At 36.6% G+C, this 13644-nt stretch overlaps 3 protein-coding genes across 4 annotated transcripts; all 3 read right to left on the reverse strand.

Annotated features, from left to right (window-relative positions):
* Positions 1–7276: 7276 nt before the first annotated feature.
* Positions 7277–7894, reverse strand: LOC132182115 (uncharacterized). The gene has a single exon (XM_059595314.2). It carries the CDS (start codon positions 7889–7891, stop codon positions 7445–7447), a length of 447 nt encoding a protein of 148 aa, XP_059451297.2. The 5' UTR covers positions 7892–7894; the 3' UTR covers positions 7277–7444.
* LOC132180476 (carboxypeptidase) lies at positions 7789–10277 on the reverse strand. 2 transcript variants are annotated; one of them, XM_088516294.1, is made up of 3 exons: positions 9919–10277; positions 9156–9341; positions 7789–8918 (listed from the first exon to the last, which is right to left on the reverse strand). In XM_088516294.1, the coding sequence occupies exons 1-2, from the start codon at positions 10166–10168 to the stop codon at positions 9187–9189; spliced, it is 405 nt and encodes a 134-aa protein (XP_088372420.1). In that variant the 5' UTR covers positions 10169–10277; the 3' UTR covers positions 7789–8918; positions 9156–9186. The 2 variants fall into 2 exon arrangements, with proteins under 2 accessions (XP_088372420.1, XP_059449297.2); XM_059593314.2 differs by having other exon boundaries at positions 7789–9341.
* A 655-nt stretch (positions 10278–10932) lies between these two features.
* On the reverse strand, positions 10933–13229 carry LOC132180475 (large ribosomal subunit protein uL22c). Its single transcript, XM_059593313.1, has 2 exons — positions 12890–13229; positions 10933–11446 (listed from the first exon to the last, which is right to left on the reverse strand). Exons 1-2 carry the CDS (start codon positions 13137–13139, stop codon positions 11070–11072), a joined length of 627 nt encoding a protein of 208 aa, XP_059449296.1. The 5' UTR covers positions 13140–13229; the 3' UTR covers positions 10933–11069.
* Between the last annotated feature and the right edge of the window lie 415 nt (positions 13230–13644).

Here is a 13644-nt window from a genome sequence, read left to right on the forward strand (position 1 = left end):
TTTATGTATTAGGAACATGGTTTTAGGTTAATGTGTTTTGAATGTATGCTTTTTTTTTTGAAGTGTTCTCTTTGTGATATACACATGAAAATAATTCTGAATGTTTTATAAAAATAAGACATTAATGTACGTATCAAGTAAAAGAGACTCAATTCCTCTCAAAATCCCTAATTCATTGCTATATTCTTAGTCAAAATAAGAATGCTAATTTTAGCAATTCCCGGTCTCCGGACCATCGTAGTTTTCAATCTCTTGCTATTTTTCATTTAGGTAGTCCGGCCATCACCGATTAACCCGTACTAAAAATTCATCAACAAAAAATAAAAATAAAAACGATAGACATAAAAAGAAAAATTTGACAAAGAAACCCATCCAGCCTTTTGTTGTTTTTTCTTCATCTTCATCGTTGATGCGGCTCTTTAATTATCAGCCATTCATTACAAATGAACGGTTGTGATTGAGAGATAATTGTATACCCCTATAATTCGTAAGACTTGCTGGGATCTCAATTCGTGTTGCTTCGGCTACATCATGCGTTTGAAAGTTGTAGTGAGAGAATAAAATGGCTTGGAAAATGCTACTTTCACTACAAAAAAAAAAAAAAAAAGGCCATTTTTTGATGTGGCAAACAGTAGGAACTTTTTGCCACGTCAGTTAATGCTGATGTGCCAAAAGTGGCACGTCAACAAATTTTTTTTTGACGTGCCAAATACATTTACTGATGTATTGAAAAAAACACATCAGTATTTACTGACGTGTCAAAATTGACACGTCAGTAAATTCGAATCTAATTTAATTTTACAACATTTAAAAATAAATAACTAATTAATTTTATATTTGCTGACGTGTCAATATTTGACACGTCAGTAAATACTGACGTGCTATATTGACACGTCAGTAAATACTGCCGCAGTTATATTGACACGTCAAGAAGTTTTTTTGACGTGCCAAAAAATGACACGTCAGAATTTTCTGACGTGTTGGATCTAACACGTTAGGAATTTCTGACGTGCCATATTTGGCACGTCAGAAAATTGCCAATTCCTGACACCCACAAATTTGACGCGTAAAACACGTCAAAAATGCCCCGTCAATAGGGTTTACTGACGTGTCAGACAACTGACACGTCAGGAAATCTGCGTTAGTAAAAAATCTTTTTTTTTGTATAAATTTATTCTTTTTATTTTTTATTTTTTATAACAACAATTTCAATTAAAAACCAGAAGAATTACAAACATGCCATCAATGGAAAGAGGGAGAGAGAGGGAAAGTGTATCTTTGCCACTTCAAATTGGAATATAGAGGGGTCGAAAAAACGTGAAAATGCAATTTAAGTACTCTTGCCATAACCCAATATGCTACATGACCAAATTCTGTGTATTTTTTTAGCTTCCCCATAGGAAGAGGCTGGAATATTAAGAGAAACGTACAGCATCAGCAGTAAGATTTTCAATATGCCAGTACTGTTGGACATTAATGGAAGGGTGTTGCAAGGAAAAGAAAACAATCAAAGAGTCCCCTTCCAACGTGAAGAACTTGAGCTGCGTGGAGGATGTCAGGGAGGCAGCAAGGACTGCCGTAGCTTCACCGAAAGTGGAAAATGCAACTTTATTCGTTCTTATCTTTTGCTTTTTTATATCGCATAAATTAAATAAAAAGAAGAATGTCATCTGACCTTTTTCTTTTCTTTCAATGAATTATAATATATTAAATTAAATAAACAAAATAAAAGGCACAAGTACGTCATGAACTGGCTCCCCAGGAGAACAAGAGCTAGCTAAAAGGATATAAACCAATCACAAGAAAACACAAAGAACACCTAACCGACAACAAGATCCACGACACAGCAATACATCTGTATTCTGTTAATAGAGACATCCTTGCTCAGACAACAGCCCTGAATTTCTCTCTTAGAAAGGATAGATGAGACTGGCATGGATGGCTGCACTCTTTTCAATAATCTTAAATCTGTTTGTCTTTTTCATTTGTTTGAGTAAATGTTGTGCTGTGTATAGCTACCTTGTGATGGCCACCATAATGGCCCTCTCCTTTCCATATATCGGAAAGTATGATTGCTGTGTACATATACACTCTCCGACAAATCCATCATAGGATATATAGCTTGCTTATCATTAAATTTAGTTGACAAAATGTTGTGAAAAAAAAAAACAATATATATATAAACTTAATTAGATAAGCTACAAGATTGCCTTAGCCATCTCTAAAGCATGAAAGAAGAGCACCCCAGCAGAAAAAGGCACACTCAAAATAACAAGCGCCGCCATCCCTAATGCCAAACTCGGCCTAATGCTCAACAAATAAGACTGCAACAGCCCCACCGCCTCACAAACATCCTCGTCGTACTGTGTGTAGTATTTCTTCTCCCACTCCATCCAACTCGCAGGTGGTTCCTGGCTCATCTCTGACATCTTCAACTCCCTAATGCGCATTCGTAGCAATATCATGTTCTCGTCCACAATCCTCCCCCCATAATCTCGCCGTCCATGCTGATCTCTTCGGCCTCCACTCGCACTCATCACAATTAGTAGGCCGCCATTAACAGGCTTTCTCCTGGAACCTGATGGTGATGACCAACTTGGCCCAAGTGGAAGCGTGGCGGATGAAAAGTTGGTTGCTTGCATTGATATTGCTGATAATTTTTTATTTATTTTGGCGAAGCAAATAATTGTTGTGACGCTAATCATGAAGAGATCGAGGGATATATATAGATAGACGTAGTCGAAGAAAGCGGTTAATTTACGTAACAAAACAGAAAATCTTATTAAACAAGTTAAGGTTGCACGTATGTATATATGTCGAAAACGTGTTGATCGAGTGCCAAGTGGCTTATATAACAACGCGTGTTATAATATCTCACTTTACAAAGCGTGTACGGACGCGTGTATCTTGTCTTAGGCACCAAACTTTGTCGTAAAGAAAACGAGTAAGAAAAGAAAAGCACTAAACATGGGCGATGATTCTTATCTCGGACAACCCCTGAAGTTGCGTTGAAGAGATGATCACTTGGTAAGTTCGATCGGCCGGGGATCGATAAAGCATATAGCATAATGTTGAGATCCTAAAGTAGGCAAATGATCATGTCATTTTCCATCATTCTTTCTTGGAGTGTTGGGTCCTAGCTTGGCGGAAACAGAGAGGACAAAATTAACAGGTAAGAATCCACTAACTATATATATAAGCCTGAGTGGCCGGTATACCTAATAACGATTCACGCAATTTATTAAAAATATTAGGTGTTTTTTTTGTGTTTTCCTTGTATTTTTTTTTTTTTTTTTTTTTTTTGTCTTAGGTGAATATTATTTTATAAAAATTAAACCAAGTGAAAGAAATAAGAGGAACTTTTTATTTTTTATATATTTTTTATAAAATAATATCCATTTAACTTCTTTTTTTTTTTTTTTTTTTGCTATAAGCATACATTGAGTCCCCGATTCCCTTGTAACATAAAAATAGATCTTCTCATAATGTTTACGAGTCCCAATATCATATGTTTATTCTTTTTCTCCTTCAATTAATTTATAAACAAAGCAGGCCAGTGGCTCTCCTTCATCCCTCGAAGTATACTCTAATGATCAGTTGAAGTCAAGATTTGATTCAAAATCTTCATACAAAGCCAAGAAACTTTGCTCTAATTATCTTTCTAGCTAATAATTTTGTGTTGATATTTTAAAATGTAGTAATACATTTACATAATCATATATGTTCAGACTTATTATCTGCCAATATCATCATCAGCTCTATGGCTTTGTTTGCCAATGACTTGGAAAAAAAAAAGTGGTTTGGAACTGTAGTAAGATTTGATTGATGTGTGAAAAAAGTATGAATATTTGATATGAAAAAGTGAAAAATTTTGTTTTGTAATAATTTTTTTAGTTGAATAGTAATAAAATGCGATTGATGTGATGTAAAAAATAAGAAAGATAAAATTGAAATTGAATTTAAGATGAATAGTTTGAGGGGTTTTATTTTTTTCATCAGCAAACGCAGCCATAATTACTTACAACGGCCAGCTTGCGTGTGAATATGAAATTTAGTGTGCATGTACCTCGTACACACTTTGTCTTATTCTTTTTTCACCTGCCTAGTGCTGTCAAATCAAAAGAAATTCTTCTCGAAATATGATTAGGACTATTAAACGGGATCGGGGAGAAAAAGAATAAATGAATAATGCACTAGCACCTTCCTCCTCTATTGTCACCCCCCTGGCCTCCTCTCTCTCTCTCTCTCTCCGATTGATGAGCACTTACATGTGTTTGTCTTTTTTCATTTGTTTTACTATATGTTGTGCTGTACGTAGTTCCATTAATCACGTTACGGCAATCATGTAACCCGCTTTTTTTTTTTTTTTTAAATTTGATTACATAATAATAATAATAATAATGTAAAGGCCACCCACCATATAAATATATGATACATAGAGTTGTATTTAATCCGTCATGGGATGCAGATAGCTTGCTTATCATTGAATGTAATTGACTAAATGTTGTGAAAAAAAACTATATATATATATAAACTTAATTAGATAAGCTATTATAAGATTGCCTTAGCCATCTCAAAAGCATGAAAGAAGAGCACCCCGGCAGAAAAAGGGACACTCAACATAAAAAGCGCCGCCATCGCTAACGCCAAACTCGGCCTAACATTCATCAAATAAGACTGCAACAGCCCCACCGCCTCGCAAACATCCTCGTCGTAATGTGTATAGTATTTCTTCTCCCACTGCATCCAACTCGCAGGTGGTTCCTGCTGGCTCGTCTCCAACATCTTCAACTCCCTAATACGCATTCGTAGCAATATCATGTTCTCGTCCACAATCCTCCCCCCATAATCTCGTCGTCCATGTTGGTGTCTTCCTCCACCGCTTGCAATGATCACAAGCCGCGGGCCGCCGCCATTAACAGCCTTTGATCTCCTGGAAGAACCTGGGGGCGATGATGATGATGACCAAACTGCCCCGAGTGGAAGCTTGGCGGATGAAAAGTTGGTTGCTTGCATTGTTGGAGATCCTAGCTAGGTGATCTTGTCTGTTTTTTGTTTGGCCAACCAAATTAATATTAATCCTGAAGATCGATAGGGAAATATATATATGTATATATATAAGAGGTTAAGCTAAGGTTGTGTGTCGAAAACGTGTGGAGTGGCTGGCAAGTGGGGGCATCTACGACAACGCGTATTGCTGTGTCTCAGTTACGGCAAAACGCGGACTCGTGTGTCGTGTGGTGTATGGTTCAAGAGTTCTTCCAGAAGTTCTTTGAGACGGTCGAAGTTGGCTTACTTAAGAAGTAATCTGTCTTGTCTTGTCTTGTCTTAGCCTCTTTAGGCCCCGACTCTTTCATTATCGTAAAGAAAACGAGTAATAAAAGAAGACAAAAAGGTAACAATCGACGACGACAACTTTTGAAGTTGCGTTGAAGAGAACGCGAATGTTGGAAAATGCTTACGATTACAATAGTTGATTATAATAATTGGAATTTGGAGAAAATTAACAGGTAAGAATCCACTTAGGAGTTAGGAGTGTTGTAGAAGGATTCAGCTGGCAATTTTTAATTACTAATTACCTAATACCAATCATCATCACTTTCCTTACTAGCTACTTTCGCCAATAAAATAAAAATTAATTAGGGTTCATTCATACTCAAGTTTAAGAAGCACAAGGAGAGGGTTTAAGGGGTCATAGCCCCTCTGGGGTGAAGATAAGAATTCAGTCTAAAACATTGGGTTGGATTGATTTTTTTTTTCTTTTGGGGGGAGGGGTGTCGTTTTTAATAAAATAAAAATACCTATAAAATTTTTGTTCTATTTCAAATTTTTAGAGGGGACCAACTACCAAGGCCTGGCCTCTTAAGATTGCCCTCTATCTCTGCTCTGCCTTTCCTCATACTGAGGTTCTTATTCCTATCGACTCCCAAAATCTTGAGATGCTCCCTTGAATTTTGATGTCATTTTTGTTTTTTAACATATTGATTTTTGTTTTTTTTTCCTGTAAGCATACATTGATCCCTTATAACATAAAAATAGATGTCCTAATGTTTAAAAGTATTTATGGTTTTTGCTTGAAAAAGTGTTTTGATATGATATTGTAGAAATATATATAATACTATAATAAGATATATGAAACAGAAAGAAAAGTGAGCGGAAGCATATAGAGAAGAGGAAACTAACAAAGGCCCTTAAAGCTACATCTTGATTGTATTAATTATGTGATGTTTATATTACAATAGATTGTATTTATAGAGAATTTTTTTTTTTTTTTTTTGGACATGTGGTAACTAAGGCAAGGTTAGCTACATAAGATAGGGAATCAATGGTAGACCTACAAGAAAACTAAACCAAGCTAATATGGAAATTATTCTAACATCTCTCATCAAACTTAAGGTGTAAGCCAAAGATAGTAGTCATAGGATGCTATTAGAGAACTGTTGTCGAAGGAGGTGGCCAGAGGATAGTTGTAGGTGGCGGTGACCAAATGATGACTGTTGCAGGCTAGAGATAAGCTATTAGACGTGATCGCGAAAGCACAGGCCAGTGATTGGTTGTTGATGGCCGAAGTACGACTAAGTAGTAAGTTCATTTCCCCTTATTTGGAAAGATTTTTATGGGTCCTTCAACCAAATTTACCTTGCTTTTAGTTCTCTAAAACTCCCTTGGAATTCAATTTCTTTCCTTTGTTTTTTTCTTCTTTGAAACTCTTTTTGAACTCAATAAGAAAAAGAAATATGATCACACTTGAGGATCCAAGGGGCGGTTTTCCTACCTTATGTAGGTCATTTAACCAAATTAGGGAGGAGCCGTCGCTAAAAATAAGGTCGAAGAAAAAGGATTTTGAAGGATTTCACTCAATTCAAACCCCCTTGGATTTGGCCAAAATACCATGCATGAATGATGAGTCACATGGAGGGAGTTTTTATACCAAGCTAGATCTCAAAGGTAAGTTATATATTTATTTATTTATTTCAGTTAACATAGATATGCTATAATTCATAGTTGATAGTTGGACTTTGTAGCAATTGTAATGGTTTTGAATAATAGTTGAATAATTGAATAATTGTAATAGATAATTGAATAATTGTAATAATTGTAATGGTTCATATTGTAATGGTTTTGAATAATTGATAGTTGGACTTTGTTGCAATTGAAATTTCAAATTATTACTTAAAACTAGTATCAAATTCTAAGGTTATTATATTATTACATTAAAAAAAGGCACTGAAACATAAAAATTTATAATTTTAATGATACCGACACCTTCCCGTATATTTTGTTTAATTAATGAACTGACTTTTAAAAAAACACATGTACAGTCGATTGAAAGAATCCTGTCGTTTCCCGGTTTAAAAAAAAATGGGGAAAATGAAATTATATATACATATAAAATTATCCATACATTCAAATTCATAGACAAGTACTCCAAGATTGAACCACATCAACCGTGATGAACGGCAGAGAGGACCCCGTTAGCCCCCTCAATCAAGCGAAGCACAATCATGACCGTCGACGCCGGGACACTCATGGTGATGAGCGCAAGCATCCCAAGGGAGAAGCTGGGCCTACTGTTCATCAAATACGATTGCAATAAACCCACAACTTGACAAATATATTCATCATAGCACGTGTAATATCGCTTTTCCCATTCCGTCCATTCCTCCGGTGGCTCATAATTCCTCTCAATCATTTTCATCTCATGAATGCGTTTCCTCAGGATGATCATGCTTTTGTCGACCAAGCCTCCTCTATAGTCTCTTCCAGCAGCGAAAACCATGGCGCTCGATCTTTTCCCTTGCAAGAATCTCATTTTCTTACACTCTGGTTTTCCCAGCAGGGAAAATGGCAGAGGAGGATGTGCTGTGGAAAATAGACAAGTTGCTTCCATTGCTGAACAAAGTGGAAAGATGGATATGGGGAAGGGGTGGTCTCTATAGTCATATTTATAGATACGAGGCCTCAAGATCTAACGTTAGCAAAAACTTTGTTGGGTTATTGACACGTGTCCTTTCTCCGAGTCTGGCCGTCTCCTTTTGGCGGTGCCGTGCATTTAGTTATTCTCTTCTTGGAAAGCTAGCCAGCAATAAGGTCGGCGCTTATGTATAAAGTGACCAAAAGATTATAATATAAGGAGAATTGAACGGTTGTAACAAGTGGAGTTATTAAAATAATTTGTTTGTTGAAGTTTTGGGCAGGTTTAACATAGGATATGCCGGGTTCCAAGGGAATTACATGTGGATACCATACGATAAGAAAATGTGAGATCTAACACGTGTCGCTGCCTAAACATGTTTGATGATACTTGTATTACCAAAAGACAAAGTCAGAATGCATCTATAAGACTATAAGAGCCATGTGATACCTCCGTTCAGGGTGTTAATCTGGGGTGACTGGGTGAGTGCTAAACATCTTTAAGATATGATAATCAATTTCATTTAATATTGGCTCAAAGGAGGAGAGGTTCGAAATAGTAAATACCACTTCATGAGAAATGATCCTCAAACAGAATGTGCTATTCTTGGGGTTATAACCAATATGAATGTACTGCTACATGCCTAGATTGAAAAGGAAAATGAAATATATGTGCAATATACATATGACAAACAAATGATAGTAAGCAAGAGTGGAGATTCTTGGGTAAAAGAAGTGAACCATGTAGTTTGTAACACCCCCTTCCCATAAGAAAACGATATCACGTATTGTTTGAACCATAAACGCAAAGATACAAGAATTTCATAAATCGAAATTCAAAGCTGACTAAACATCTCATTAACATCTTATGGATAGTATGCGGGAAATTGCCTGTTTCTACAGTTGGTCTCAGTCGTTCAGGCGACATGGTTGACACAGTTGCTCAAACAAGGACGTCGTAGACGGTTCTACTGGCCAGTAAAACTAGAGTCGGAAGCCTTCACCTAGAAGAGGATTAAATAGGTTTCAATATGTTTTCTTATGTTAAGATTAAGTTTTAAGTTTTAATGGGATGAGATGTAGCAACAGGAATATGATGGTTTAAGTTTTAATTATAATGAGATGCTTGGTTTACTTTGGTTTTCAGTTTATGAAATTCTTGTATCCTTGCATTTTTTGTTCGAACGATGCGTAATATACTAATATCGTCTTCCAACGAGAAGGGGCTAAAGGGGTGTTACATATTTAAATTGTGGAAGATTGTCAACTTCATCAATCATCATAGGAGGAATGAGGAGCCGCTGTACATCCAAGGTCAAAGGGATCTTCAGACCCACAGCAATGCCAGTATTGAAGAACTTTGCCAGAGCCAGGAGTGTCCATGGTGCCTCCTGAATATACACTCTCAAACTTCCTCTTTGTTTCTCCTGAGGGAGTAGGGGATGGAAACGGATGCAAATCAAAGCTAAATTAAACCCCAAAAGACATACAAAAGTAAACATGTAAAATATCAAACATAAATATGTATGCTACTGACAACTATTATTGACAATGTTTCACAACAGTAGAGATTTAAATCTCAGAACTTATTATTCTTTACAGTTTGGATTGTACTGGTTTCTATTCCCAATAAATGTGATCTATTCATGATTTTGAGAATTTACAGGAGAAAAAATTGCACAAAAGAACAGGGAAACGGGGCCAAATAGAATTTCTACAATCAAGTTATCATTTCCTTAACGAAATTACATCACAATGAATACTTCCATACTAGTCATTTCATCAACAATTTCAAGAACTATTATAACAGTCTTTCAGCAACAAACAAATGTATGTTCAGATTCTGTTTTCGAATTCTAAAATTGTAAAAACATTCAACCACACCTGAATTTACACAATTCACAATAACATCCAAATTTCCCAAACATTTGATTTTTCAGAAATTTTTTTATACAAGAAAACGAAGAGCTAAAAGTGAAACAAATAAATTAATGAATGTCGTACCACCAAAGTGAGCAGTGTGGAAGCGGCAGGCGCGAGGGTGATTGAGGGCGGGGTCGTACTGGGACTTGCAATTCTTGCACGTTCTCAGGGTAACTTGGTCATTCGGTTTCGCCGAGCATCGGATTGCGCGGATCGGCGGCGACTCAACGCTCGTCTTCGCTATTCGTATTTGCCGGAATCGAGGAACAGCCGGTGGGCTTTGATAGGAGAGTAGCAAGCGAGCCTGTGAATGAGGAAGAGCTAGAGCCATGGGTCTCAGAGAAAAAACCCTAGTCCTCCCTCGCCTTTTCTTTTTTGATTTGCCTGAGAGAGAGCTTTGAGGAGCTGAAGAGTGAAGTGTGAAGAGGAACTTTAAGAAGATCCTGGTAAATCACTAAATCTGCTTGATTAATTTCAGCGGTTAAAAAAAAAAAAAAACTAATTTAATATGTATTATTATAAAAACTAAAAAAAATTAAAATCTTTCAAATATAATATATGCTTTGATCATAAAATTTGTATCATTTAATTCAAAATTGATCACTAATTTAAGGACTTCAAGATGGAATTACCGATATTCTTAGACATTTTTTTTAATGATAAGGAACCCTTCAAGGCAGGGCCCTTTGGAACCCAATTTTGTCGGGTAAAATCTCAGAGACATGACGCGTCCACAAAAATCATGTATTAAGTAATTGAAGTTCCAAGAGCCGGCCTTGTGATACTACACCAAACGAGCGATGATTAAAGCTAATCCTCATGATTGACAAACACAATACTAGGAGTAAACAGTAAGAAATATCGGGAGCAATCCATTGATTGCTGAAGATTGTCAACTACACTAGTGATCAAAGGAGTAAGCAACAGTGCATCAAAGGTAAAAGGGTTTCAGACCCACAGAAATCCCAGTAATTAAGAACCCTGTCACAGTCACAGTATTCATAGCCAATTTAAACATGAGTCACTCAAAACTCAGAAGAGTCTCATGAAAGTAGTGACAAAGGAAAAAGAAGGGTTAAATGCAATCTTCTAAAATAATTAAAAAGATATTGATAAGATTTAAAAACATAGGATTGCACTTACAATTCCTATGGAATTTACAACAGTTTGCATTTAAGTGGATATTACAAGCAGAAAACCTCAGGTTGAGATGGTTCTAAAAGTTGCATGTTTTACAAGCTTGAATCTTTCAACACAACAGTAATATGACAGGTGCGCCTCCTTATCGCACAAGCTCTTCCTCGAGCTTGAGGTCTAGGCTTTTTCCTCGTGGCACCCTCATTAACATAAGCTGTACTAACTATTAAGTTCGCTTGGTCCAAACCCAAATTGTTACTAGCATTTGCAGCAGCAGAATAAATTAATTTAAGAATCGGATCACATGCTCGGTAAGGCATGAGTTCTAGTATCATAAGTGATTCCTCGTACGAACGTCCCCGTATCTGATCAATTACCCTTCGTGCTTTGTTAGCAGACATATGTATGTGTCGAGCAATTGCATATGCTTCTGCAGAACCGCCCTGCTTAGTGTTCTTTGTTGTCACCGTCCCTGCAGTGTTAAATAATCACATTAAACTATTTTGTTCATAAGTGCATCAACTTTTGTAACTAATAAGTTTCTCCATTCCATTTCCATTAGATTTATAATACACAACAACATGAATAAAGTAACATGTCAACAAACTGAAAAATATGAATCATGACTTCAACATTCTCAGAAATGCATTCTGTATATATCAGCATACAGCCATAAATATCTCTTGTAGTAAACAAAATCCAACGTTTTTGTTTTTGTTCCATTTCTCACTGAAAAGCTTCTAAGTAGTAAGTTCATCCTCCCATTATTTGGAAAGATTTTTAAGCAACAACCAAAAGAAGTGTCATTACTTCAAATTTTGCAGACTTCCACCAGCATCTAAGTTACAAATGAGTTTTTGACCCCATCAATGGCTTTCTTTTATTATGATTATTGTTATTTTTAATAGACTATAACTTGCTTTTATTGCAGGTAATTTGTTTGATGTCACAGCATTAGAAAGCACAAGAGTCCAATAAGCAAGTGGATACAGATTAATGCTAAGTTGGCTCAGGAAAGTGTTGGAAGATAGCAGTCAATAAATTAAAATTTGAAGAGAACTTCACATGATCTAAGCCCTTTAAACACTGCATTCAAATTTTGATAAGGGATTTCAATTTTTACATTTTGATAAGGGATTTCAATTTTTATGTAGTGTGCCTCGGAAATCACCCTTTCAGTGACTTCTATAAAAAAATTTTCCTCAACACGAACCAGGACTCATTCAGGAAATCAAAGAGAAAAAAGATAATGAACACCTGTTGGCCACATGTATGAATTAGGGTACTTACCAATATGCAGGTTCTTCATCTAATATCTCCAATGCTAAGAACCTAGGAGCCATTTTCCTTCGTTTTATAACAACAAAGGAAAAGCATCTGCGCTATGACTCTAAAACGACTAATAAATTTGAAATTTCCCTAAAATCACTTATAGAGCCTAGTTTACATAGTTAGTAAGTAATGTGGGACTTAACACCCATAAATATCTTTATAAACCACTCTATGCAGGATACTCATCTTGCTAAAATGGGACTGGGGTGTTACAATTAATCGTTGCCGCTTCATATATTTGTCCAGCCGCTAAGGACTGATGAACAATTAATTACTCAGCATTTGTATTTTATCTCTTTCTGTATCTGCTTGATAATTGATTAGAGATAGTCAGAAATTACCCATCTTTTTGTCAATTTTGGCACATGTACATCCAGTTTGATATATACACCTTCTCTCGCATACACCCATTGGTTTACAAAATATCATATATAGCAGAATACATACAATGTAAATTATCACAACTTCATTTCCCAACTGAACACAAATGAAGCACCAAAATTCTCAGTAATCAAAACATAAACATACAAACTCAAATAAAATCTCAAGCCTTAGCAAATTGACAAGGGCTGAGGGGGGGTACCTTCAGATTCAGCAGTCAGAGTGCCGCTAGCGGTAGCGCGAGTGAGCACAGGGCCGTATTGGGTCTTGGAATCCCAGCAAGTTTTGAGGGCTACTTGGTCACTAGGCTTCGCCGGGAAGCTAATGGCCGAGAATCCCAGCGACCTTATGCCCGTCTCCGACGTGGGAGCTCGATGCAATGGCTGAGTCATCCGTGGGGTTTGATGGTAGAACGGCAAACGAGCCAGCGGATGAGGAAGCGTGAGAGCCATGGCCCAGCTGAGCGGAGCTGTGAGCGTGAGCTATGGCAGGGATAGGGTTTGGAGGATGGGGGACCTGAAATGAAGTGTCAGATAACAGTCTACAGAAAAAAGTAACGGCTCAGTGGATAAAGGAGTGGGTTCGGGTTCTGAATTGGGCTGGTGGGTTATGGATCGGACTTTGTCAGTTAAAGTTGGGCTAGCCTTTTGATTGGAGTGACACCGTTTTGACTAAGATCCGAATTAATCCAAATGTTGTGATTATGTAATACTAATGGTGGATCCATCACTAAATACTCAATTCATACTACTCTTATTTTATTGGGTTGATATGTCAATGCCCATCAATTTTTTTTTTCTTTTTAAATAATAATGGATCCGATGGTTGATGAGCACTTTCACATCTATCCAATAAAATGAAAGTGAATTGAGAGTTATATATATAACTTTACTGTTAGTTTCTTTGCTCGTAAACGAGTATTTTAATTGTCCATTGCACCTATTATAGGCAAAATGC

Source organism: Corylus avellana, chromosome 5 (assembly GCF_965113065.1).
Source record: "Corylus avellana chromosome 5, dhCorAvel1.hap1.2, whole genome shotgun sequence".
NCBI lineage: Eukaryota > Viridiplantae > Streptophyta > Magnoliopsida > Fagales > Betulaceae > Corylus > Corylus avellana.

Coding starts and splice junctions, on each gene's coding strand:
- LOC132182115 (XM_059595314.2), bottom strand. CDS start 7,891: ATGGAAGCAACTTGTCTATTTTCCACAGCACATCCTCCTCTGCCATTT.
- LOC132180476 (XM_088516294.1), bottom strand. CDS start 10,168: ATGGCTCTAGCTCTTCCTCATTCACAGGCTCGCTTGCTACTCTCCTAT. Junction 9,342..9,918: donor CCACACTGCTCACTTTGGTG/GTACGACATTCA, acceptor CTACTCCCTCAG/GAGAAACAAAGAGGAAGTTT.
- LOC132180475 (XM_059593313.1), bottom strand. CDS start 13,139: ATGGCTCTCACGCTTCCTCATCCGCTGGCTCGTTTGCCGTTCTACCAT. Junction 11,447..12,889: donor TCTGACTGCTGAATCTGAAG/GTACCCCCCCTC, acceptor TTAACACTGCAG/GGACGGTGACAACAAAGAAC.